General features: G+C 43.2%; 1 protein-coding gene and 1 pseudogene across 1 annotated transcript; both read left to right on the forward strand.

The window, feature by feature from the left end:
* The first annotated feature begins 7,424 nt into the window (after positions 1–7,424).
* LOC146630638 (uncharacterized) lies at positions 7,425–8,782 on the forward strand (annotated as a pseudogene).
* Positions 8,783–19,410: 10,628 nt separating this feature from the next.
* LOC146630639 (uncharacterized) lies at positions 19,411–25,472 on the forward strand. The gene is made up of 5 exons (XM_085356002.1): positions 19,411–19,447; positions 19,569–20,006; positions 23,787–23,930; positions 24,158–24,219; positions 25,350–25,472. The coding sequence occupies exons 1-5, from the start codon at positions 19,411–19,413 to the stop codon at positions 25,470–25,472; spliced, it is 804 nt and encodes a 267-aa protein (XP_085212128.1).
* Positions 25,473–26,152: the final 680 nt, after the last annotated feature.

A 26,152-nucleotide genomic window follows, 5' to 3' on the forward strand; every position in this document is an offset into this window, starting at 1 on the left:
TAACCGTAGCACGTCGGAGCAGTATGCATCACGTGATATCTCTAAGAGTCTCACACCCCCCTGTGATGAGTCAGGCCCCAGCATTACGATGCTCTACTAACCTCAATCAGTTTGATCCAGTTTCGCTCCCTACTCTTAAGGGTATAATTGATCACCTAAAAAACTCAAACGCTGCTCATGACATCCTTCCATCTCGCATTATTAAAGATGGGTTTAACATTATTGGGCCCTGTATCATTAATTAACCTGTCACTGTTATCGGGTTGTGTTCCGGCTGCTTTTAAACACGCTGTAGTGCAACCTATACTTAAAAAGAGCTCCCTTGATCAGGATGACCTCGCTAACTTTAGACCCATTTCCAAACTCCCGTTTCTGTCTAAAATCCTAGAGAAGATTGTTCATTCCCAACTTCAAACTTATTTGGATGCAAATAATATCGGGGAAAATTTTCAGTCAGGGTTTAAGCCACGTCATAGCACGGAAACTGCATTACTGAGAGTCTTTAATGATCTTCTCCCAATTGCTGACTCAGGGCGCCCTGTGGTGTTAAATTTTCTTGATTTGTCCTCTGCTTTTGATTTGGTGGACCATAATGTCCTTTTAATGAGGCTTGAGGATCTGGTGGGCATCACGGGCAGTGCCCTTAGCTGGTTTAAATCCTATCTCTCAGAAAGGTCCTTTTCTGTCACCATGGGTACCTACACCTCCTCCATTGCCCCTGTTACCTCTGGTGTCCCCCAGGGGGTCTGTGTTGGGTCCCATGCTGTTCTCTTTATACTTGTTACTCTTGGGCCGAATCTTTGATAAATACAATATTTATTTCCACTTCTATGCGGATGACATTCAAATCTATTTTGAACTAGCTGTCACGTCGTCATTGCAACACTTCTCCGATTATATGAATGAAGTTAAAATCTGGCTACTGAGCAATTCCCTCATTCTAAATGATAAGAAGAATGAAATTGTAATCTTTGATACTCCCTTCTCTCGGGCTGAACTAATTGGTATTTTTGGGCCCTTTGCTGACTCCCTTTCTGACACTGTGAGGAACCTGGGTGTTGTCTTGGACAGTTCCTTCAAGTTGGACAAACATGTGTCCTCTGTAGTTAAATCGAGTTTCAATCAACTATGTCTAATCTCTAAAGCCAAGCCCTACTTACCACGTAAGGACCTGGAGAAACTTGTGCCTACTATGCCTGGTGTATTATTGGTTAGTTATGACATACTTTTCTTTCTTATTCTCATTTAAAATGTCTAGCTTTTAATAATTAATTATCTGAATCTTACACCCAAAGTTTTAATCTGATGTAAAAACTATAGAAGTCCATTACTGTATATAGTAACTATTAAGTCTAATATACCCTAGTAAGCTATAGTACTTTTTCCTTTGGGAAGGTACTAACTGTGCAGTCAGAGCGTTCTCACTCCCGAGGCGTAACATGTCGACGTTTTGTCACGTCCCGCGGCGTTCCTGAGGAACGCGAAAGGAGACCTTCGGCGTTCTTATGGTACGCGGCGGGTTATGGCTGGAATCCAGTGAATGACACTCCCGCGGTAATAGACGTTCCAGCCCTGTATTCCAGCCCTAAACCTAACCTTATCCCTAGCCCTAACCATAACCTTATTCCTGACCTTAACCAGGTCTTTAATGATGTTAAATAGCGTGTTTCTAAGCGATTTGAAGAAAAAGAGCGAACATGTGTAGATTCAGTCCAGACGGTTCTCATATGTCCTCTTTTTTCCGAGGTCGTCATTTAGGAACGTGGTGGGTAGCCGAAAGCGTAATATCGTTAGCTTCATAGCATAATTGCCTAAGTCATTTGACTAAGTCAATGACTTAGGCACTTATGCTATGAAGCTAACGATATGGTGACGATTTGTCACCTAGCGTAAAATGTTACGCTTTGGGAGTGAGAACGGGTTGGTGCAGTCTGCAGTTCTGTTGAAAAAAGATGTTGAATCTATCAAGTTGGACAAACATGTGTCCTCTGTAGTTAAATCGAGTTTCAATCAACTACGTCTAATCTCTAAGGCCAAGCCCTACTTACCACGTAAGGACCTGGAGAAACTTGTGCCTACTATGCCTGGTGTATTATTGGTTAGTTATGACATACTTTTCTTTCTTATTCTCATTTAAAATGTCTAGCTTTTAATAATTAATTATCTGAATCTTACACCCAAAGTTTTAATCTGATGTAAAAACTATAGAAGTCCATTACTGTATATAGTAACTATTAAGTTTAATATACCCTAGTAAGCTATAGTACTTTTTCCTTTGGGAAGGTACTAACTGTGCAGTCTGCAGTTCTGTTGAAGAAAGATGTTGAATCTATTTAATTATTCTTGAAAAATAATTGATTTCTGTGCATTTTTTTTCACACTGTATCAAATTAAAGTTGATTACGTCGATTAAGCATCATGAGGTGGGGGTGGTTCCCTATTTTTTTTTTTTTTTTTTGCTGGGAGTTTGCAACCCGGTTGCTTACTCTTTAAAATACCATAATCCGGTTGTTCAGTGATGACGCGACGAATCCTACTTCCGGGTCTAAAGTAGTCTGCGTTTAATATGGCTTTTGTGTTGTTAACATGTTTAATGTTATGTATTTTCTTCTATTTGATCTCAAAAAGCTCCTAAAACAGTCAGTGATCCCTGTTGTCCTCCCTCTGCTTTTATTACCACTAATCATTTATTTAAGCTCAGTTTTTAAAACCTTAGGATGTAACTACAGCCCAGCCCATGCAGCAGTATATGAATGACTAACCTCGTATTGTGGATGGATTATCTCAGTTGTTCTCCTGGCTGAAGTTTGGTCCTTTTACAGCATCCTGCCATGCGATTACATTTGTTCCTGACCACCGAGAACACTCACGTTAACTTTTATCGAGTGGGGAAAAAAGTTAGCTTGTTTATATTATGCTAACGTAGCTGTGTCGCTAGCGGTCACATAGCACATCATTATATACCAGCTAGCCCAACTTCAGTAACCCTACAAACGTCACTGCTGTTTAGTTTTCTGTCTTCATTTATGCTGGAAGTGATAGCAGAGCTGTACGTTTTAATTTGTTTCCAAAACCCCGCAGTCAGGACATGCTATATTGTATTTAGATAGAAGCTAGCGAGCTAACTCCCTGCTAACTTCTAACTCCGTTAAATGTCAGAAATTCCGTTTTCATGGATGCCTGGATGTTAAACTCAATTGTTACACCTGGTAGAGCAGAACGCTGATCATTTTATTAAAGATGAAAGACTTTAGATAGTTTTTCAACTCTCAGTAATGCCATAGTGATCATTTGATATATGGACCTGCAGCGGAGTTTAGACCCAGACATGGCTAGTGACGTCAGACTGAACAATCGGATAGGGAGGATGGAGTAGGTTTAAGTTTACTAGATTGATCAGTATTGCTAAACTATGAAATTTTTTGAGGGCAGTGTATTTTTTGCATACATGTATAACAGAATAGCTTTAGTGTTGTTGTTTTTTTAAACTTGAGTTTGAACTTATACAAAATGCAGCAAGATATTATAAAAACAGTTTTATTGATTAAAAAATACACTATATCGGATTCATATCGGTATCGGCTGATATCCAAATTTATTATATCGGTATCGGACATAAAAAAGTGGTATCGTGCCATCTCTAGTTATAACTAACAATGCCTGTACTGTAGTAGTTCAGAGCATTTGATAGGTTAGAGTGGCTTTTTCTACATGCAAATGCAACTCAACATACTAAATTTGTTTTAGGACACGTCACAAAAAAGGCAAAAAAAAAAGGCTCATCCTTTGCTTAATGACAGGTCAGCCACATAAAGTTACAACAACCCAAAAATGACAATAAAGGTAGCCTCAACAAGCCTTGTGATATGTGAAACTCACAGGAAACCCACAATGACAAACAGCTCATGTAACTAAACACCTTGGCCTGTACACTGTTTAAACCACCAGATTAGCACATAGTGTGATTAGTTTTACTTCCAACAGTTTAAAATAAACACATACAATATTATATTAAAGTGTACACAAGCCAAAAATTAGCAGCTCTTCTGAATAAACAAAGTGATTTACTTTTTAATAAACATGTAATGTGTCCAGACATTAAATGGTCTGATTCTTATATAGCACTTCTTCAATATGCTAGCGGAGGAGATTATCCCCACTGCGAGAGTCACCACATTCCCAAACCAGAAACCGTGGATGGACAGATCGATCCGCACTGCAGTAAACGCCAGGACCGCCTCCTACAACGCGGGTCTTGCCACTGGCGATATGAGCGCCTACAAAGCCGCCTCATACGGCGTGCGGCGTGCGGTGAGAGATGCCAAACGCCGGTACCGGGAACGTGTGGAGTCCCACTTCCACCAGGGCGACACACGGAGTATGTGGCACGGACTACGCACCATTACGGACTACAAAGCCAGGGACACTGCGCTGATCAACGCTGACTCTGCATTCACCAACGAGCTGAATCAGTTCTACGCCCGTTTCGAGGTTAGCCAGGCGGCTAATGCTATCTACCGCCTGACTACCGAGGACAGTGACGTCATCAGCGAGAGACCGGTGACCAGCATCGCGGAGCATGACGTCCGAGCGGCACTGAGGAGAGTGAACACAAGGAAAGCGGCGGGGCCAGACGGCATCACCGGCCGTCTGCTGCGCTGCTGTGCTGACCAGCTAGCAGGTGTGTTCACTTACATCTTCAACGAGTCCCTGGCGAAGTCTGTGGTCCCCACATGCTTCAAAAGATCCACCATCATCCCTGTGCCCAAGAACAGCAAACCCTCATCCCTGAACGATTACCGGCCAGTTGCACTGACCTCGGTAGTAATGAAGGTGTTTGAGAGGCTGCTGAAGAACATCATCTCCTCCTCCATCCCAGACACCACAGATCCGCTGCAGTTCGCCTACAGATCCAACAGATCCACAGAGGATGCCATCGCCCACGTCCTACACACCACTCTCAGCCACGTGGACAAGAAACAGGGTAACTATGTGCGAATGCTGTTTGTTGATTACAGTTCAGCGTTTAACACAATAGTGCCCTGCAGACTGTTCACAAAGCTGAGGGATCTGGGACTTAACAGCCGTCTGTGTGCATGGGTGTTGGACTTCCTCACTGGCAGAACTCAGGTGGTGAGGGTGGGCAGGTGCTTCTCCAACAGCATCACCATCAACACAGGAGCACCGCAGGGATGTGTCCTGTCGCCACTGCTCTACTCCCTCTACACTTCAGACTGTGTGGCCACCCATGGCTCCAACACCATTGTGAAGTTTGCTGACGACACAGTGGTGTTGGGTGCCATCTCCAACAACGATGAGGCGGCCTACATGGATGAAGTGAAGAATCTGGCATCGTGGTGCCAGGACAACCACCTCCAGCTGAACGTTGGCAAGACCAAGGAGCTGGTGGTGGACTTCAGAAGGAGTCAGCACAGAGACTACAAGCCCATTATCATCAATGGAGCTCCAGTGGAGAGGGTGCAGTCCTTCAAGTATCTTGGATAAAAATGATAATGATAAAAACTGGTAAAAACCCTGAAAACCATAAATTTCACACCCGAGTCTCAACTCTCGCAACCCAGTACCAAATGACTCCCAGACCGGTGGTTGGGTACCGCTGTCCTAGAGCACTCAAATCATTTTATATGACATGTCTCATTCACTTTCTTCTATGCTTAAGGGCTTCCTGTCTACCAATCATACTCCGACAGATGAATAGGAGAGCAACTTGAGGTTAGTAACTTCTTCAAGGGTTTTTGGTATGCAGACTGGAGCAACAAGGGATCAAACCACCAACCTTCCACACAGTAGAGGACCCACTTCATAACAGATGCCTCTGCTTCCCACACTTCTGTTAGCATCCACCCAAATACTTTCATGGACAATTTATTATTTAAACACTTATGAATACTTATCACTTGATATTTAGTGCAAATAAAGTACAGTTTGAAAGTGTATGTACTGAAAGATAACAACCCTGTATTTTCTGGAAAGATCACAGTATGTAAATGTGGCACCAATGCAAGATACCGTACTTTCTTGAAATTGAAACTCTACCATCCCCTAACAATCTTTTGTTCACAGGGGTATCCCAAAGGGAACCATGCCATAATCAAAAATTACATCTTTCCCACTCTGCATAGATTGTAAAGAAAAAAATAGAGAGAAAAAAAGAGATTTTATAGTTTTAGTTTTGAGCATTTGGTGCACTGAGACAATCATGTAATTGCTCAATGCTTTCACACTTACTGGGAGTAAGTAAAATAATCCATTTGTTCATATGGTTACAGTAAAAGTGTATCTCATTTATTCATGAATTTATTAACATGTAAACTTAATATTTAAACTCTTTTATGAGTGTAGCCAGGTGGCTCCCACTTCAGGTGTACACACTAAGGCATGCATATAATCATATAATCATTAAGCATGTGTGTTTCAGGCTGTGTTATTGATAAAAATCAGTTTCTGTATCACATGCTGACTTTGTACAGGTTTTAATATAAACTAGTTACTGGATTTGACCTTAATTAAAAGGATTGATCAAGCTCCATCTTTGTAATTAACTTACGCCAGTAAAGACAGCAGTATTGTGTCTCTATATAAATATTTTACTTTGCCTGACTTTCTGCTTAATATATTACCATACATTAACATACATTACGGTAATAATATATAACCTCTAATGGGCACTTTCTTCATTTTCTTGACTTCTAACTGCTACGATTTACAGGTGGGTCAAGTCAGTTAAGCGACTGCATGGTCTTTGAAGAACATATTTGGATTGCTTTTGCACTATGCAAATTTACTGGGGAAGAAAGATTTTTTTTTGTTTATTTGTTTGTTTGTTTTTTTTGTTTTAGATTGGGCTAGGACTATAAAATCTTTCACATAGGCGTTCCAAATATAATTAAATAAAACTTGTGGACAACTAGAAAGTCTTCTTTGTATTATGAATATCTTTTCTGAAATGAAGACATGAAGAAATAAATCAAAGCTCTGGACGAAATCTAGGGCTTATAAACTTGAATGTGCAATTTGTTTACGCTTTTTTTGTTTTTTGAAAGTTATCTTTTACATCAGTAAAAGATAACTTAAAAAGCCTATAGAAAGCAACCACAAAGAATTTCGCTCAGCAACCAATCACAACTAACATTTCCTTGAATGGAAAAATCTGCATGGCTCATGACATCTGTTAGTAGGTCATGGTGTTGCCTTCTAACTCCAGGATGTCATCATCATCACACATGGACGGGCTGCATGTATTTCTGATTGTTCATTTAGGTAAATCATATTTATTCCATCTTTATTGATGTTCATTTTTGTAATGCCATGGAGATGCAAACAACCTTTAATTTTGTTTGGGGGGGGTTTCTCCAGGATCTTTAACTTCCAGTCAAGATCTCAGATATGACTCACTGATAGAGATGGCAATCAGACCAGGAGAAAATATCACTCTACACTGTGATTGTAAATCGTCAGTTGGAGTTTACATAGTGTGGTATAGGAAATGGGGACCAAAGTTCAAATGATGGGGCTGCTTACAGAAACATTCTGAATCCATTCCCTGATTTTCACCTGGCGAAGAATGAGTCCTCTCAATCTTACGAGCTGCTGATCACAAACATCACTGATTCCAATGAGGGTCTCTACTACTGTGGAACTGAAAAGCTTGCGCTTACGGATAAGAAACTAATTACTCCTGGATATGTACGCACATATGGTAACATCACAACGAGGATTTTCTTTTGTAAGTAATCTGTGTATCATTAATACATTTTCTGTGAATTGTTTAAAGGATCTGACAAACTAAGCACAGAAAGAAAATCAGGTCTTACATAACCCCGTACTTGTTTAATGGTCAAAGTGGCGGCAAGATTATGGATTGAAAGAGAAACTGAATTTCCACTATTGAAACCCATGCATGCATGATGTAAGATGCTTGGATTTTTGTTCCATCCCTAGAATTAAAGATGAAACTGAGCACATCAATCATGTTCGTCTGTAATGTCACAGTGTCTAAATTTTCACAATTTCTAGATATCTGGTGTGTTGGTTTTTTTTCATTCAGATTCCAGTGAACCTCATCACCGTGAGACTCAGCCCGACTGTGCTCTTTGCTGGATGCTCTTCTATTCTCTCTGTTAAGCTTTTGCTATCCTCTCATCTCTCCTCTCCTCCCTTTTGATTTATTACTGTCAGAAGACAGGTAACTCCTCAATGTTTCATTTTGTCCAGCCAGTTACTTTTTATCACTTTATTCCTCTGGTCATTTGACCATCACTATTAAATTGAGTTTTTGGAAGAAAAAAAAACTGGGGGAAAAGTGGCTGATTAAAATGAATGTATCTTTTAATGTATTACCATAATTAATATTGTGATATATTTTAATATTTATTTTATATTCATTTTAATTACATGTTGTTCATTTCTGTAGCTAAGGAACCTCAAGTTGATGAAAAACAGTATGAGAGAAGAGACCAGACTACAAGAAATCAGGTAATTAATGGCTTTCATCAGTCTTCACATCAGTGATATGATATATGTATACTACAGCTACTACTTATTTTCTGTAGTCATGATGATCAAGATATTGAACAGTAAAATACATTTATCATATTACACAAGTATATCATGATACATCTAAATTATTATGACATTTTAGGATGACGAAGTGTATTATGCTCCTTTGGAAATCCGTCAGGCATCACAGAGACCAAAGAAGAAGAGGACAGCCCAGATTTCTGATTTCAGCATCTCTGCTATCAACACTTGCACCATGTAATAATAATAATTATGTTTTTTCCTCCCACAGAAATGACAAAGAAATATTTATGTCTGGTTATTGTTATACAGTGGAAATAAAAACCTACCATCTTTAACTTACAGATATTAACAATTGCTCTGACATGAACAAAACTAATATATACGATTTGACAACATGAAAAAAAAATTGTTAAAATTACTAGCTTTTTGTTGTTGTTGTTCTTTATAGTTAATAAGTGTGTTTTATTACACACACACACACACACACACACACACACACACACACACACATATATATATATATAATATATACATATATATTAGTGATGTCAGGGTTAATCTCGCTAACGCCATAGCCGCATTAACGCGCAAATCTGTGTTTGGGTTGTTTGGCTGTTGGGTTATATTAGTTATTATATTAGATATATTTATATCAGTTATCTAATTCAGCATCATTTATTTTTACCTCAATGTTTATGAACTTGCCTCAACTGTCATATAATGTCTATTTATCCTCTAAGTCAGCGTTATAAATGCTCTTGCGGCCAAACCCTGTAGGATAACTTAATGGGTTGAAAAAACAACTTTTTGCGGTGTAATTCTCAGGTGATATTTCTCATTCAGCTCACAATCAAAATGTTTTGTTTGTGGTATTGGACAAAAAGATAATATAAAGCAATCACTGTAGTACAAACCAGCGCTATACAATATTTTTCTGGGAATTATTGTCAAACCTGAGAACAAACATCATAGCTTAGGAAGGTTAATTCCTGCACACTGCAGACCACAGCCTCTCTGTGTGCGCACCGCGGATGACGTCAGCGCGCACACTGTGTCTGAGGAGGATGTGCGGAAGTGTTTCAGGAAGGTGAACGCACGCAAAGCTACTGGTCCGGACGGGATTCCCAGCCGCATCCTCAAGTCATGCGCGGCTCAGCTGGCTGGAGTGTTTACACACATCTTCAACCTTTCCCTCTCTCTGTCTGTAGTCCCAGCCTGCTTCAAAATGGCCCAAATCCTCCACCATCTCATCATTGAACGACTGGCGACCTGTAGCCCTGACCCCCATCGTGAGCAAATGCTTCGAGAAGCTGGTCAGGGAATTCGTTTGCTCTTCACTACCCAACTCACTGGACCCTCTACAATTCGCATACTGCGACAACAGGTCCACTGATAATGCCATAGCCCTGACACTACATACTGCCCTGTCACACCTGGAGAAGAGAGACACGTATGTGAGAATGCTGTTTGTAGATTACAGCTCAGCATTCAATACCATCGTTCCCTCGAAGCTGGACAGGAAACTGCAGGATCTAGGATTGAGCAGCTCCCTCTGCAGCTGGATCCTTAGCTTCCTGTCTGACAGACGCCAAGTGGTCAGACTGGGCAGCATCACCTCATCCCCCATCACACTGAACACTGGTGCTCCACAGGGGTGTGTACTGAGCCCTCTCCTGTACTCACTCTACACCTATGACTGTACGGCCACTAACAACTCCAACATCATTGTTTGCGGACGACACTACAGTGGTGGGTCTTATCACCAACGGTGATGAGATGGCTTACAGGGAGGAGGTCAGCGCCCTGACCCACTGGTGTCAAGACAACCATCTCACCCTCAACGTCGCAAAGACAAAGGAGTTGATAGTGAACTTCCGGAGGTGCAGAGAAGTACACACCCCCATCACCATCAACGGCGCTGAGTGAGCAGTTTCCGGTTCCTTGGTGTACATCTGGCTGAGGATCTTACGTGGTCAGTACACACAAACAAAACAGTGAAGAAGGCGCAGCAGCGCCTCTTCTTTCTCAGGAGACTGAAAAGATTTGGCATGAACCCCCGCATCCTCAGGACCTTCTATCGCTGTGCCATTGAGAGCATCCTCACTGGATGCATCACCACCTGGTATGGCAACAGCACCGCTTACAACCACAAAGCTCTCCAGAGAGTAGTGCGGTGCTCTGAACGGATAATTGGAGGTGAGCTTCCCTCCCTCCAGGACATCAACAGGAAGCGGTGCCTGAGGAAAGTGGGGAGGATCATCAAGGACTCCAGTCACCCCAGCCATAAACTGTTCAGACTACTTCCATCAGGAAGGAGGTTCTGCAGCATCCAGTCCCTTACCAGCAGACTGAGAGACAGCTTTTTCCACCAGGTCATCAGACTGCTGAACACTTCATAGACACCTCACCTTCACTACTGGAACTTCAACATTATGCACTCCACACTGTATATAAATGCCACTTGTTTTGCACATGTCCAACTACCAACCTCTGTATATTTTATATATTTTATTTTATTGTTTACTCTATTTAATTTGTAAAATATGTATATACACACACACACACGTAGAAAAACATATTTAGTATACACATCCAGTAATGCATGCACTCTTATATTGTACATATATTTATTACTCTAAGATTTAGCCATTCTTATATTTTGCTTGTTTTATGTTATTGTATTTTTGCACACCTCTGTTGCTTGTGAAGCTCGCACACAAGAATTTCACTCGCATGTACTGTACCAGTGTACCTGCTCATGTGACGTGACAATGAAAGTGATTTGATTTGATTTGATTTAGAACAGAAAACAGCCACATGAAAAAATCACATAAACAAATACAGCAGCATCTAAAAATTTGAGTTTTGACTCAATTAAAATAGTTATTCTCCTCATTTCTAATAGAGTAATATAACTATTTCAAAAGTATTTTTCTCATCAACATACATGTACAGTAACTTAGCAATGGTGATTGGTACAACAGAAAATCCTTAAATTTGCTAAAGTTTTCTCACATAAAGGGAGATGAGGGTATTATTGAAAAACATCATCCTGAAGCTCATTAGCTTCCAGTACAGATTGTATGCATGTCATTTTACTTAGTTTAAACTGATTTGAGTCCTCCAGCTAGCGTATTTCCAAATTGACAAGTGAATATGGATTTTAGTTTACCAAAATAACTACACATGAATATTTGTGAGAAGTAAACTGGACAATGTGGGAAATCTTGGTGAAGTTCATTACCTGGAAACAAGATTTGAGATTTTTCTATTCTATTCTATTTGTAATGGACACTGGATATGCAAATGTCCACATGGATAAACACACTGTTCAGGCAAATGAGAAAAAAAAAATTGCGACACAGCAGCTCAGTGTGTGATTTGATCACAAAAGTTAGTTTCAATGGCAAAAACAAGCAATTAATTTTGATATAATTGTCTAGATTTTTGTTTGTTGGTTACTCATATTGGCAATAAATGTGGATGAATAAAGTTAAAGGGAGGAAAGCTGATCCAAATAAAAGGGGCGTAGCTGCCAGGAGCAGAATAGTATACATACAGGATAGCGACGAATACATGTATATCCTATAGACCAACGAGAATCATCAAGGCTAGTAAACATTAATTTAAATTGACTAGATTTAGATTCACTCAGTCAATTTAATATTTTATATTGCCTTTACATTCTCTGGGGTTGAAAAACAGTGATGATAGCCCATGTAATACCTGCTTCTGCAACTATTGGTTAAATCCACAAAGGGTAGTGAATTTCAGAGCAACAAAATGTTTTTGGTTTTTTTTTGTCCACACAACATCCAATCTTAGAGTTACCCCATCTGTCAAATCTGCACACTTTAACTCCTGAGCACAACAATTCAGTTCAATTTATATTGCATCAAATCCCAACACCAATCAACTCAAGGTGCTATATATTGTAAAGACTCTACAACGAGATAGTGTACATGAACATCTGTGTAGCATATTGATTTGTTTATATAGCTCAGTAACTGCCGTTGGTTTCCTAAGGCACCAACGGCTGAGGACAAGAGAGCACAACCTGTCAAACCCTAGTGGTGACAAAACACCACTAGGTTGTGAAAGATGTGGCAGTCCTATTAAACAGCAGAATCAGGAAGAAGGCATATAAGAAAACTGTAATGTACCGGGGCACAAGGAACAACTGAATCAAATGTGGAACACTGTATTTCACATAGTAGTTGCAGTGGTATTAGGGGCAATAAAACCAGTAAACCCAAACTGTAAGATTCCAGTACATTGCAGACACAACATCAAAGGTCTCCGTCCAGAAGAGGTTCTAAGAATAGTTAAAATACTGTGCAGAACCCTCAAACTTGATAGAGGACCCAAGTTTGAGGAACATGGCGACAATGTAGGATCAAGTCAACAAGGTCCCAGTCTCACAGGTTTAGAGACCATTCTGATCTGGCAACCACCAGTTGTGAAGAAACTAGTAGATGACTTGCTATGGGATGACTGATATTGGATGACTTCCTCTTCCTGTTGCTGTGTACAGATGTGCTTTATCTACAGGTTAATCTGATTAACTCATTTAATTACAAAACTTTACTTAAAGGATAAACAGATTTAGTAGAAATGTAACTGTGGAATACACCAGGCACAGACACACGCACACACAGGTAGGTACAGCCAACTTCCACATTTATTCAAGTGTTTGTTGTTTTGACAGCTGACTCAGTCACACAGTCTGACAGCTCACGAGCCCAGCTGATCTCTCCCCTGGCCGCTCCTCCTCGTCTCACTATAAACACAGCGGAGGGAGACCATCATCAGTCCATAAACAACATCAGCTGTTCTTACCGGCCTCGCAGCGCCGCCCTGATGAGCCTTCCGCTCCACTCCTCCCCTGCAGCTGCGCCCGGGGCCACGCCTCCGCCACACACCCCCACCGCCCGTTCGAGGCCGGGGAGCCGTCCGGCCGAGCCAACTCCCCCCCCCCCCCCCCCCCCCCCCCCCCCCGCGAGCGAGAGAGGAAATCGGCCACTGCCATCTGCGCCCCCGGCCTATGGATCACCTTGAACTTAAAGGGCTGCAACGCCAGATACCACCGGGTGATCCGGGCGTTGGCATCCTTCATGCGGTGGAGCCACTGCAGCGGGGCGTGGTCCGAACAGAGGGTGAATGAGCGTCCCAGGAGGTAATAGCGCAGGGAGCCGACCGCCCACCGGATGGCCAGGCACTCCTTCTCCACGGTGCTGTACCGGCGCTCGCGCTCTGCTAGCTTCCGGCTGATGTATAGGACAGGGCGGTCGGCCCCCCTTACCTGCTGGGACAAAACGGCTCCCAGCCCTCTGTCCGAGGCGTCAGTCTGCAGAACAAAAGGGAGGGAAAAGTTAGGAGTGTGAAGCAGCGGCTCCCCACAGAGAGCCTTTTTCACCTGCACAAACGCCGCCTGGCACGGCCCCGTCCACTGGACCAGATCCGGGGCACCCTTTCGAGTGAGATCGGTCAGGGGGCTGGTTAGCTGCGCAAACCCCGGCACAAAGCGACGATAGTAACCCGCCAACCCCAAGAACCGTCTCACCTCCTTTTTCGTCCTGGGGCGCGGGCAGGATGCGATAGCCGCCGTCTTCTCCACCTGTGGACGCACCTGCCCGCCCCCCAGGTGGTACCCCAGATACTGCACCTCCCTCCGTCCAACCGCGCACTTCTTCGGATTGGCCGTGAGCCCCGCCCCCCTCAGGGACTCCAGGACCGCGGCCACCCGCAGCACATGCTCCGCCCAGGTGTCGCTGTGGATGATCACGTCATCCAGGTAGGCGGCAGCATACGCTGCGTGCGGACGCAGTACCCGGTCCATGAGACGCTGGAAAGTGGCCGGGGCCCCGAACAGGCCAAACGGAAGTGTCACAAACTGGTACAAACCGTACGGAGTGGAGAAGGCCGTTTTCTCCCTGGCCTCGGCAGACAAGGGAATCTGCCAATAGCCCTTGGTTAAGTCCAGTGTCGTGAAAAAGCGGGCCGTGCCTAACCGGTCCAGGAGCTCGTCGACCCGAGGCATGGGGTAGGCATCAAAGCGTGACACTTCGTTCACCCTGCGATAGTCGACACAGAACCGTATAGACCCATCCTTCTTCGCCACCAGAACGATGGGGCTACACCAGGCGCTGTGCGACTCTTCTATTACTCCCATCCTCAGCATTTCCGCCAATTCCCTCTGCACGATTTTTCGCTTGTGCTCCGGGAGCCTGTAGGGCCGTGAACGCACCGTCACGCCAGGCTGCGTCACGAAATGGTGCTCGATGAGGGACGTCCGGCCGGGCAGGGGGGAGAACACGTCCGCAAAACGCTGTTGCAACGCGACAACATCCGCTCTCTGGGCCTGTGTGAGATGGTCATCACAAGGGAGGGAGGCGGGAATGATAGAATTTGGCACCTCAGGCCCCAACTCATCTCTCTCCTTCACCAAGCTCACCAGAGAAGCGGTTTCAACCTCTCGCCACAGTTTGAGGAGATTGAGGTGATAAATCTGCGTGGCTCCTCCCCTGTCCGACCGAGCGACCTCATAGTCCACGTCCCCGACTCGCCGTGTGACCACAAAGGGTCCTTGCCACTTGGCGAGCAACTTCGAGCTGGAAGTAGGGAGTAACACAAGCACTTTATCTCCCGGTGAAAATTGCCTGAGCCTAGCCCCTCTGTCATACAGGCGTTGCTGACGCTGCTGAGCCTGGAGCAAATTCTCCCGTGACAACCTCCCCAAAGTGTGGAGTTTTGCTCTCAGGTCCAACACGTACTGAATCTCATTTTTGGCGGGGCTCGGACCGTCCTCCCAGCTTTCTTTAATCAGGTCGAGCACCCCACGTGGCCTCCTGCCGAACAGCAGTTCAAAGGGAGAAAATCCCGTGGAGGCCTGGGGCACCTCCCGCACTGCGAATAACAGAGGGTCTAGCCAGTGATCCCAATTGCGTTCATCCTCGTTAATGAACTTCCGAATCATGGACTTTAAAGTCTTATTCAGCCGCTCCACCAGCCCGTCAGTCTGAGGGTGGTAGACGCTGGTCCGAATAGATTTAATGCCCAGTAATTCGTACAGTTCCCGCAGTGTACGAGACATAAACGACGTGCCCTGGTCAGTCAGTATCTCTTTCGGGATTCCGACTCGGGAGATGACCTGAAACAGTGCCTGCGCCACACTCTTTGCAGAGATGGTGCGCAGCGGAACTGCTTCCGGGTACCGCGTTGCGTAATCCACCAAGACTAACACAAAGCGGTAGCCGCGTGCACTCCGGTGAAACGGCCCGATGAGGTCCATGCCGATGCGCTCAAACGGGACCTCAATGAGGGGGAGAGGGCGCAGCGGCGCCTTCGGTATGGCCGGTTGGTTAACAAGTTGGCAGTCCGGGCAGGACGCGCACCAGCGGCGCACATCCGCTCGGATGCCCGGCCAATAAAATCGGGCCGTTATTCGCTCCAGAGTTTTCTCATAGCCCATATGCCCTGCCATGGGGTTATAGTGGGCCGCCTGGAAAAGCGTTTCCCGGCGGCCCTGCGGCACCAACAACTGGGTGTGTGTTTCCTCTGTCTGAGTGTCACGACTCACTCGATATAATCGGTCGTTTAATAAGACGAAACGCGGGTAGGTCTGCGCAGCCTCAGGGCGCACCACGTGACCATCAATAGCCATCACTTGGTCAAAGGCTGAGCGTAGGGTGCCGTCACGAGACTGCTCCAGTGGGAAATCACCCATGGGGGACACTTCCGGGGCCGGCGGGACGTCCCGTGAGGGACCCGCCGGCTCCTCCCCCCCGGAGTCAGTGTCGGACGACCCCGCGTCACCGCTGAACGCCGCGCACACGCTACACCCCGCTTCCGGTCGTGATCGCACCCCCGCGTACTGTCCCAGTAGCTGATGAAACCCCGGCCAATTAGTACCCAGAATCAGGGGGTGCGACAGGCGCGGGCTAACCGCCGCCGTTACTCTATGCGTTTTGCCCTTATACTTTAATAACAGCGGCACTATGGGATACCTGTGAACGTCACCATGCACACACCTCACCTCCACCCATTCTGCCTCCAGCAATGCCCCAGGGCGAACCAAGCTTTGGTGTACGAGGGTCTGCGTGCAGCCCGTGTCCACCAACGCCTGGCGTATACCCCCTCGAGTCCTTACCGGAATACTGTATGTCCCTCCTGGACCGGGGGAGGGTGCTGGGGCGCCAGCAACACGAAACACCTGCCCCACTTCCATAAGCGGACAATCCCTCCTCAGGTGCCCCGGCTGCCCGCACTTCCAACACTCCGGCCCCGGCGTCTGTGCTGCTGTCCGTGGCTCGGGGGCGGCTCCACTTGGCTCGGCTGCCCTGGACGGCACCAACGCCGCGAAAGGGTTAGTGGGGCTCAGCACCGGCAGCCGCTCTGCCTGCCCTGGTGCCGGCACACGGCGCCTCGGGGCCGGCACCGGGGCCTGTTTGTTCGGCCTCCGTCCGGCGTCCCCGGGTTCCCCTGCTCCAGCGGCAAGGTGGTCCTCCGCCAGCGTCACCGCTACCTCCAAGCTTGCGGGCCGGTGGCACCGGACCCATCTCGCCGTCTCCGCTGGCAATCCCTCCGTGAACTGCTCCAGCACCACCTTGTCCACCAGCTTCGTCTCCCCCTCCGATGTTCCCGGTTGCAGCCAGCGTACCGCCGCGTCGCGCAGCTGCCGGGCCCAGGCGAATGGTCGGTCCGTTGTAGCCAGCCGACAGGCCCGGAACCGCCGGCGGTGGTCTTCGGCGGTGAGCCCTAGCCTGTCCACCACCGCCCGGCTCACGTCCGCGAAGCTGCTCCTCGACGCCGGAGGCAGACTCAGGGCCGCTGTTTGTGCCTCCCCGGACAGCAGGGGGAGCAGCCGCGGAGCCCACTCCTCCCGCGGCCATTGGCAAGCCTCCGCCGTGGCACGGAAGGTCTCAAAAAAAACCTGTGGGTCGTCCCCGTCCCCCATCCGGGGCACCGCCACCGACAGTGGCGAGGGCTTCGGCGTGGCAGCGGCCCCGACCAGCCGCTCCAGAACTTGCGTCTGCCGGTCCGTCTGCTCCCGCAGCGCGGCCAGGTGGGCACGCTGGTCGGCCGCCTGATCCCGGCTCATCGTCGCCATCTCCGCCAGCATCTGCGCCAAGAATTGCAGAGGCTGGGCGGGTGGCGCGGCCTGTGGGTCGGACATTTCCCCACCGGCACTTTCCTGGGTTTCGGCACCACTTGTGGAATACACCAGGCACAGACACACGCACACACAGGTAGGTACAGCCAACTTCCACATTTATTCAAGTGTTTGTTGTTTTGACAGCTGACTCAGTCACACAGTCTGACAGCTCACGAGCCCAGCTGATCTCTCCCCTGGCCGCTCCTCCTCGTCTCACTATAAACACAGCGGAGGGAGACCATCATCAGTCCATAAACAACATCAGCTGCTCTTACCGGCCTCGCAGCGCCGCCCTGATGAGCCTTCCGCTCCACTCCTCCCCTGCAGCTGCGCCCGGGGCCACGCCTCCGCCACAGTAACTCATGTTAATACTAATGACAGTGGTTTTATTCATTTTTCTTCAAGGAAATTCAGAAACTAATAAGATTAGAATGTATTTTTGTGAAAGCACTTTCACTTTCAACCTAGCTATGTAGTCTACAAGAAGTTACAACAATATAAGTTGACAGTAAACCCAACGTTAACAACCCCCTGTTCTGTGAAAGTCACAGGAAACCCACAATGATAAACAGTCCCTCACAAGCATGCACAAACCTTCAGGCTGTTGAACCAGTATTAAGTGCAGAATGTGATTTGTTTTATTGTCAGTAGTTTAGAATGTATTTTCAGAAAAAAAAACATATATATATATATATATATATATATATATATATAGCGAGAGAGAGAGAGAGGGAGAATCAGCACAATTCAGAAAATAATAATATTAGGAAGTGTTATTTGTGACAGCACTTTCAAGATTACCGTTTTTTGTTTTTCCAAGAAATGATATTTGAAACAAATTGTAATCATTTTCCTTGTGTCCTTAAAGTCAAGGTTGGTCACCATACAGGCTCTGTCTCATGCTGCAGAATGACAGAGGATTGATCATCCAGTGTGGTATTATATAAAAAAAACAATATAATCAACACCAAGTATCATCAGCATCATCAAGAAACCTCAGCATTACTTTTCATACTGCAGTGTTTTGAAGGTTTTTTTTTATTCGGGCTCCACCCAAGTTATTTACACTGCCCATGGTCCCCTGGTATCTTGCATAGATAATATCAATTATGCGCTGCTCATTATTGCTGCCAAATTTTAACACTGAGATCACCACCTAAAGGGAACCAATAACATAACGATAGATGGTCTGTTTAGAGGAGGATCTTAAATCAAGAAATTTTAATATTAATTTTTGATTCTGTTTGTGTCCTCCATCGTTGTTAATGTGGACATATTTTCTTTATTTATAACCCAACAGAGGGCAACTTCTTCAGATTCCAGTGATATAAAACGTGGTTAAACAATAATTGTGCATGACTAGAAGGTCTAGGTATGTATACATATTTAAAATGCATGTATAAATTGATTTTAATAAAAGCTTTCAATAAAGTGTAATTGATTATTGATTTTTTTTTTTTTACAGTGTGTGTGTTTTTTGTTGCTTTTCCTTCTTTTCTTTCTTTTTTTGTTCATTTTTGGAAAATGATCTTTCTGGTTACCATCATAACATCACTTGGTGTTGCACCTATAGAAAACAACCACAAAGAAATGTTCCATTCAGCAGGCCAATCACAACTTACATTTCCTTTAATGGAAAAATGTGCATAGGTCATGACATCTGTTAATAGGAAGTGTTGTTGTCTTCTAACTCCAGGTTATCGTCATTAGACATGGACGGGGTGCATGCATTTCTGGTTGTTCTTTTAGGTAAATCATCTAAATGTTTTTCAATATCCCATTTTAACAATAAACATTTTTCTCATTCTGAATGTTTAAAAATTGTGCATATGTGAACATACTTTAATTTTTGTTTGTTTGTGTCTTCCAGGAGCTTTATCTTCGAGTCAAGATCTGAGAAATGAATCAGTGATAGAGATGAGAGTGAGACCAGGAGAAAACATCACTCTCTACTGTGATTGTAAATCATCAGTTGGAGTATACATAGTGTGGTACAGGAATTGTTCTCATGAGAAGCAGCCTTCCCTGGTATTAAAAACCTGGCTGGATCGGAGATATGGTGCCCCACACTCAGATTATGAGTCTACTTTCTTCCATCTCCTGAATCCATTTCCTGATTTTCATCTGGTAAAGAACAATTTCTCTCAATCTTATGACCTGCTGATCACAAACATCACTGAGACTGATGAAGGCCTTTACTACTGCGGAACTGAAGAGCTCAAGGTTAAGGATGAAGAAAAAATTATCCAAAGATATGTGCGCACATATAGTAATATCACAACAAAGATCCTGCTTCATAAGGATTCTGGTGAGTCTTGCATTATCTGTGCACTGTTTTTTAGCCCTTTGAAAAACTAACCACAGTAAGAAGATATGATCCTACATTATGATGCATTTTAAAATGGACAGTTTGATTGTTTAGTAGATAGTAGGTGAATGATTATGATGATTTGCATGCCACCAGAATAAATTTAAAATGAAACAAGAAAGATGCAATTTTTTTTAATTTTTTGACAAACGGAGTTGTAAATGAAATGCAAATTTTTTATGTTTTCTTTGTGGTGTTTTAACACTTTCCGTCCCTCAGAATGCTTTGCTTGGCCTTAAATAAAGCTGTCTTAAGCTTTTGCCAGTAAGCAAACTGCATTCTAAACTGAAATCAAGTCAATGACGTGGCCGTTACTAAATATTTTATTTATTTATTTATTCGTTTTACTTCTTTAAAACAAGCTAGATGCTGTTACAGCACATTCTGGGTTATCCTCTATAATATCAACTACATCTGTAAAAAGCCCTCATCTTTGTGGCTAAAAGATGAGCCTGGTGTCAGAATGTAGGTAAAAATGAGAACATTTATACTGTACAACTTCGTCTGAAGTTTTAAAGCACATATCTTGCAAGGTTATATGATCTTTTGTACTCTAATTTCTACTTTGTTATGATAATTCATAGACAATTAGTTTTACTATTGAAACTATCATATATAGTAATGTTCAATGCTGGCATTAGAGCAATAGAATAAAAAATAAACTTGAGCTTCAGATTTTGAGATTACTTAAAAACTGTTTTTCTTGCAACTTTGGTTGCAATTTTTTAGAGGAGCTAATATGTTTATTTCGAACATAAAAATTTTATATCACTTGCTCCTATATTTAAAAGTTGTATTTTGTGTTGTGATTCACTGTCCACAACCTAAATAGCATTTGGCTTAATCTGAGCTGAAAGCAGTTGAGATTTTGGTGAGGTCTGATGCAAAAATTCACAGAGGATTCCTCCATTTGTTTGGATTTTCACTCATTCACACAGGGTCAAAATTATATGTACAGGTTCAAATATGTATAGTGGTGGCTGTGACACATTAAAAAATAACACATTACTGTAATCACATTATATTTTCCAGTAACATTTTACTGTACAAATTCAATAATGCAGCACATTACAGTTACAATTATGTTGTCACTTGCATTACAAAGGTTCATTCATTTGCTGTGCGGCAGACAGAAACAATTTGCACATTTTTAAAATCAGGTGATTTCAGTTCATGTCTGAGAGGAGAAAATTGGTGGAGCAGTACAGCAATACAGCTTTTGAGGAGTGGACATTAATTACATTTTTATTGCACAAAAGGACACAAGCACGATGGTCAAGCGGAAACAGCTTCCAGGACAGAAACAACCACATTATACTGCTAACACAACATTAACTCTTTGCAAGCATCTACATACACAACATGCTAACACAAAGCTAGACAAGAACTGAGAGAAATTTTAAAGCTGAGAACAAACTGACTGATCTTCAACAGGGACAAAAAACAGTGATGAGCATTGAGGCTAATAGTCACCATTTCTACCTGTTCATGTTTCTAAAGTAGAATGACTGTGTCGATCATTTTCAAGTTTCTTTGAGCTGGTTTTAATCTTTGCTTTGTGTTGTCAGGTTAGTGTTCCTATCTAAAAACTGAAAGAAATAGTGTACGTGTGTCCCCATTAAGATCGAGATTTGTGTTGGTACATGGGGCTGTAGCCTACATTAGCTGGTTATTATCAAACGATGTGTTTCAGGTCATTTTATGGAGTAATGACTAACTTAATGTAACATATGAGTAGTGTAACAAATAATTTTTCCTGGCAAGTAATTATGCAAAGCATAGCATTACTTTTAAGTAAAGTAACAAGTAATGTATTAAAAGGAGGTGCTGAAGGTTCTACAATGTCTTTGAACCAGACAAAGTCAAGGCATATTAATGTCTCATTAGTGATCACAACTGACTACATTTGGTAGTTTCTTTTTGCAAACATATCAATTTGTACAATAATTATAACCATAATAATTTATTTGTTAGCAATCTTTGGATTGACCAATACTCAGAACAATGGGAAACCCCAAGGAACTAAGTGAAGACCTAAGAAAGAGAATTGTATAAGTTGGGAAGGTCTCTTGGAGACCTTTCTAAATGACTGTAGAGTCCAAGATTATCAGTTGAGACAATTATAAATAAGTGCAACTTATTTGGATGTTGCCATTTTGCCAAGGAAGAAGACTCAGACAAACCCTGAAATAGGAGGAATCTGGTTAAGATGTTCAGGGACAATTCAGTGCTCAAACATGCCATGAACTGAAAACTCCTCAAATGCCAGCATCACTGCCCACAGTGAATTGAGTTTTACATTGCCATGGACTGAGAGGGTGTTGACCAGTAAAGAAGTCCCTGCTCCAAAATCGACATCTTCAAGCTCGACTGACATATGCAGCTGCCCACACAGACGAGCCAAATACGTAATGGATAAAAGTCAGACATGAAAAAGACTGAACTATTTGGCCACAATATTGAGAGGTATATTTAGAGGAGTAAAAGACTGGGAAGAGTGAATCTACAATAGGCAAGCAGCTTGGTGTGAAAAAATCAACTGTGGGAGCGGTCATCAGAAAATGGAAGACATACAAGACCACTGATAATCTCCCTCGATCTGGGGCTCCACGCAAGATCTCATCCCGTGGGGTCAAAATGATCATGAGAACGGTGAGCAAAGATCCCAGAACCACACGGGGGGACCTGGTGAATGACCTGCAGAGAGCTGGGACCAAAGTAACAAAGGTCACCATCAGTAACACACTACAACGGCAGGGAATCAAATCCCGCAGTGCCAGACGTGTTCCGCTGCTGAAGCCAGTGCATGTCCAGGCCCGTCTGAAGTTTGCCAGAGAGCACATGGATGATACAGCAGAGGATTGGGAGAATGTCATGTGGTCAGATGAAACCAAAGTAGAACTTTTTGGTATAAACTCAACTCGTCGTGTTTGGAGGAAGAAGAATACTGAGTTGCATCCCAAGAACACCATACCTACTGTGAAGCATGGGGGTGGAAACATTATGCTATGGGGCTGTTTTTCTGCCAAGGGGACAGGACGACTGATCCGTGTTAAGGACAGAATGAATGGAGCCATGTATCGTGAGATTTTGAGCCAAAACCTCCTTCCATCAGTGAGAACTTTGAAGATGAAACGAGGCTGGGTCTTCCAACATGACAATGATCAAAAACACACCGCCCGGGCAACAAAGGAGTGGCTCCGTAAGAAGCATTTGAAAGTCCTGGAGTGGCCTAGCCAGTCTCCAGACCTCAACCCCATAGAAAATCTGTGGCGGGAGTTGAAAGTCCGTGTTGCTCGGCGACAGCCCCAAAACATCACTGCTCTCGAGAAGATCTGCATGGAGGAATGGGCCAAAATACCAGCTACTGTGTGTGCAAACCTGGTAAAGACCTATAGTAAACGTTTGACCTCTGTTATTGCCAACAAAGGTTATGTTACAAAGTATTGAGTTGTATTTTTGTTATTGACCAAATACTTATTTTCCACCCTGATTTACGAATAAATTCTTTACAAATCCTACCATGTGGATTCATGGATTTTTTTTTCACATTCTGTCTCTCACAGTTGAAGTGTACCTCTGGTGCAAATTACTGACCTCTGTCATCATTTTAGGTGGGGGAACTTGCACAATCGGTGGCTGACTAAATACTTTTTTGCCCCACTGTATGTTATCATCAGTCTACACAATGAGCTAACCTCGATAACTTTTGTTTTTCAGGTTCAAGTGAGAACCGCTGTTTTACAGCTTCAAGTGAGCACCATCATGAAACTTGTTGGATGCTACTTTATTCCTTGTGTCCAGCTTTTGCTGTTATCTCATCACTTCTCTCTTCTCTTTTGATTTATTACTGTCAGAAGACAGGTAAGTCCTCAACGTTTAATTTGTCTACCAAATTATTCTTCATCTCTTTATTTCCGTGCTCATTTTGCCATCATGATTAAATTAAGTTTTTGTCTCTAAAATTGAAATATTTTCACTTTCTCTATAATTCTGCTATTATAATTTTACTATGATTTTTCCTTTAATCTGGTTATAGTTGTTTTCTTTTGGTGTACTGAATTATAATAACACTATGTTAATTTCTATAGCTAAGACACCTCAGGATGATGAGAAAAGATACAGCAAAAGAGTACAGAAAAGATGGAATGAGGTAATTAAGAACTTTCATCAGTCTTTATATGTACTGATATTTAATATTTATAATACCGTATTTTCTGCACTATAAGGCGCACTTAAAATCCTAATTTTCTCAAAAATCGACAGTGCGCCTTATAATCCGGTGCGCCTTATGTATGAATTCTGGATTGTCGGAGCATTACAGCTACCGTAGTCAGGAGCCTAGCGGACTCGGAGTAATCTGGGTCCAAAACTCCGTCCGCTTCAGTTCCCAAAGTCAAACGAACACTGCAGCATCACTGAGAGTTAAAAACTGTCTAAATTATTTCAACTTTAATAAAATAATCAGCATTGCTGCTTTACCAAGTGTAACAATTAAGTTTAACATCCAGGCATCCATGAAAACAGAATTTATTAAATTTAACAGAGTTAGAAGTTAGCAGGAAGTTAGCTCGCTAGTTTCAACCTAAACATGATATTGCATGTTCTGACTGAGAGATTTCTGAAAAATTTAAAACATACTGCTCTGCTATCACTTCCAACATAAATGAAGACAGAAAACTAAACAGCAGTGACATTTGTAGGGTTACTGAAGTTGGACTAGCTGATATATAATGATCTGCTATGTGATCGCTAGCGACACAGCTATGTTAGCCTAACAAACACAGTGAAGCTGGAGGATGAATGCTAACTTTTTCCACTCCATAAAAGTTAACATGAGGGTTCCCGATGATGAGGGACAAATGCAATCGCATGTTGGGATGCTGTAAACTGACCAAACTTCAGGAGAACAACTGGAATAATCCATCCACAATACGCGGTTAGTCATTAATATACTCCCAGCAACACTGGAATAGAGCAGCTGCGAGAGGATTCAACATTAATGAATCAATAGTACGGAAGTGGAGGAAGCAAGAAGAATGAGTTGAGTAAAGTTTGACTTATCTGACTGTTTTGTTTCGCTTACTGCGCCTTATAATCCGGTGTGCCTTATGTATGAAAACAGACCGTTCATTGACAGTGCACCTTATGGTGCCTATGGTCCGAAAACTACGGTACTGCTAGCATTTATTTTCTGCTGTTCCTCATTAATGTTTAGCAGTGAATTCATTTTAGCATATTAAATCAATAGATGATGATAATTCTAAATAAATATATCTTTAGGATGAAGAACTGTGTTATGCTGCACTGGAATTCCGCCAGTCGTCACAGAGACCAAAGAAGACGATAGCCCAGAGCTCAGATTTCAGCACTTACTCTGCCATTAATACTGACAGCATGCAATGAACCCATCAGTGCAACAGGCTGTATAATGAATTCTATACTCTTATACTTATATTTTATACTTTTGGTGTTTGTGCTTATTAATTCATGTTTTGTTCACAACAGTGTTATCACAACGGTATTTATTACATCCCACAGAATTGCTTAGATCTGTGAAAATAAAAATATATTTACTTTGTTTGCCAAGAGGATCATGCTATAGTCTTTAAGTTAGATATGTGAAACAGTTTCGCTTTACTTTTTATGCAAGCAATGTAATACATCTGTAAAGTTTATTAAAAACATTTCACTTGTTTCCATTGTTTGTGATTATTCTTCATTTTTCTTACTGTTGGTCTTGAGAACTACTGTGTATTATTCAGCCAAAAAATAGAATAGAAGATTGGAAAAATGTTGCCTGGTTTGAGTCTCATATCTTAATTTCTGCTGCGAAATTCACGCATCATGTTTAGAATGTTGTGTAACTTTCAGGCTGGTGTAGAGTAAATGTGTAGGGGATGTTTGCTTGGCACATTTTTGGCCCGTTAGTACGAACTCATTTAAACACCACACTCAACCTGAGTATGATGAGTAGATGTCGTCCCATCCAGAACAGTTAAATCCTTCCCCAGGGCGTAGATTTGGTTTTGACATTGGTGGGGACGGATGATTCAACCACCCTGTTTCTTTTTTTCCCCTTTTTG

This window comes from Diplotaxodon limnothrissa, linkage group LG6 (genome assembly GCF_057381915.1).
Source record: "Diplotaxodon limnothrissa isolate DT_005_m linkage group LG6, D_limnothrissa_male_GT1.1, whole genome shotgun sequence".
NCBI classification, from domain to species: Eukaryota; Metazoa; Chordata; class Actinopteri; order Cichliformes; family Cichlidae; genus Diplotaxodon; species Diplotaxodon limnothrissa.

What these genes read in the sequence shown, in the direction of transcription:
- LOC146630639 (XM_085356002.1), top strand. Translation starts at nt 19,411, where the DNA reads ATGGACGGGGTGCATGCATTTCTGGTTGTTCTTTTAG. An exon ending in ATTTCTGGTTGTTCTTTTAG is followed by an intron (nt 19,448 to 19,568) that starts GTAAATCATCTA and finishes TGTGTCTTCCAG; the next exon opens with GAGCTTTATCTTCGAGTCAA. An exon ending in TTATTACTGTCAGAAGACAG is followed by an intron (nt 23,931 to 24,157) that starts GTAAGTCCTCAA and finishes TAATTTCTATAG; the next exon opens with CTAAGACACCTCAGGATGAT.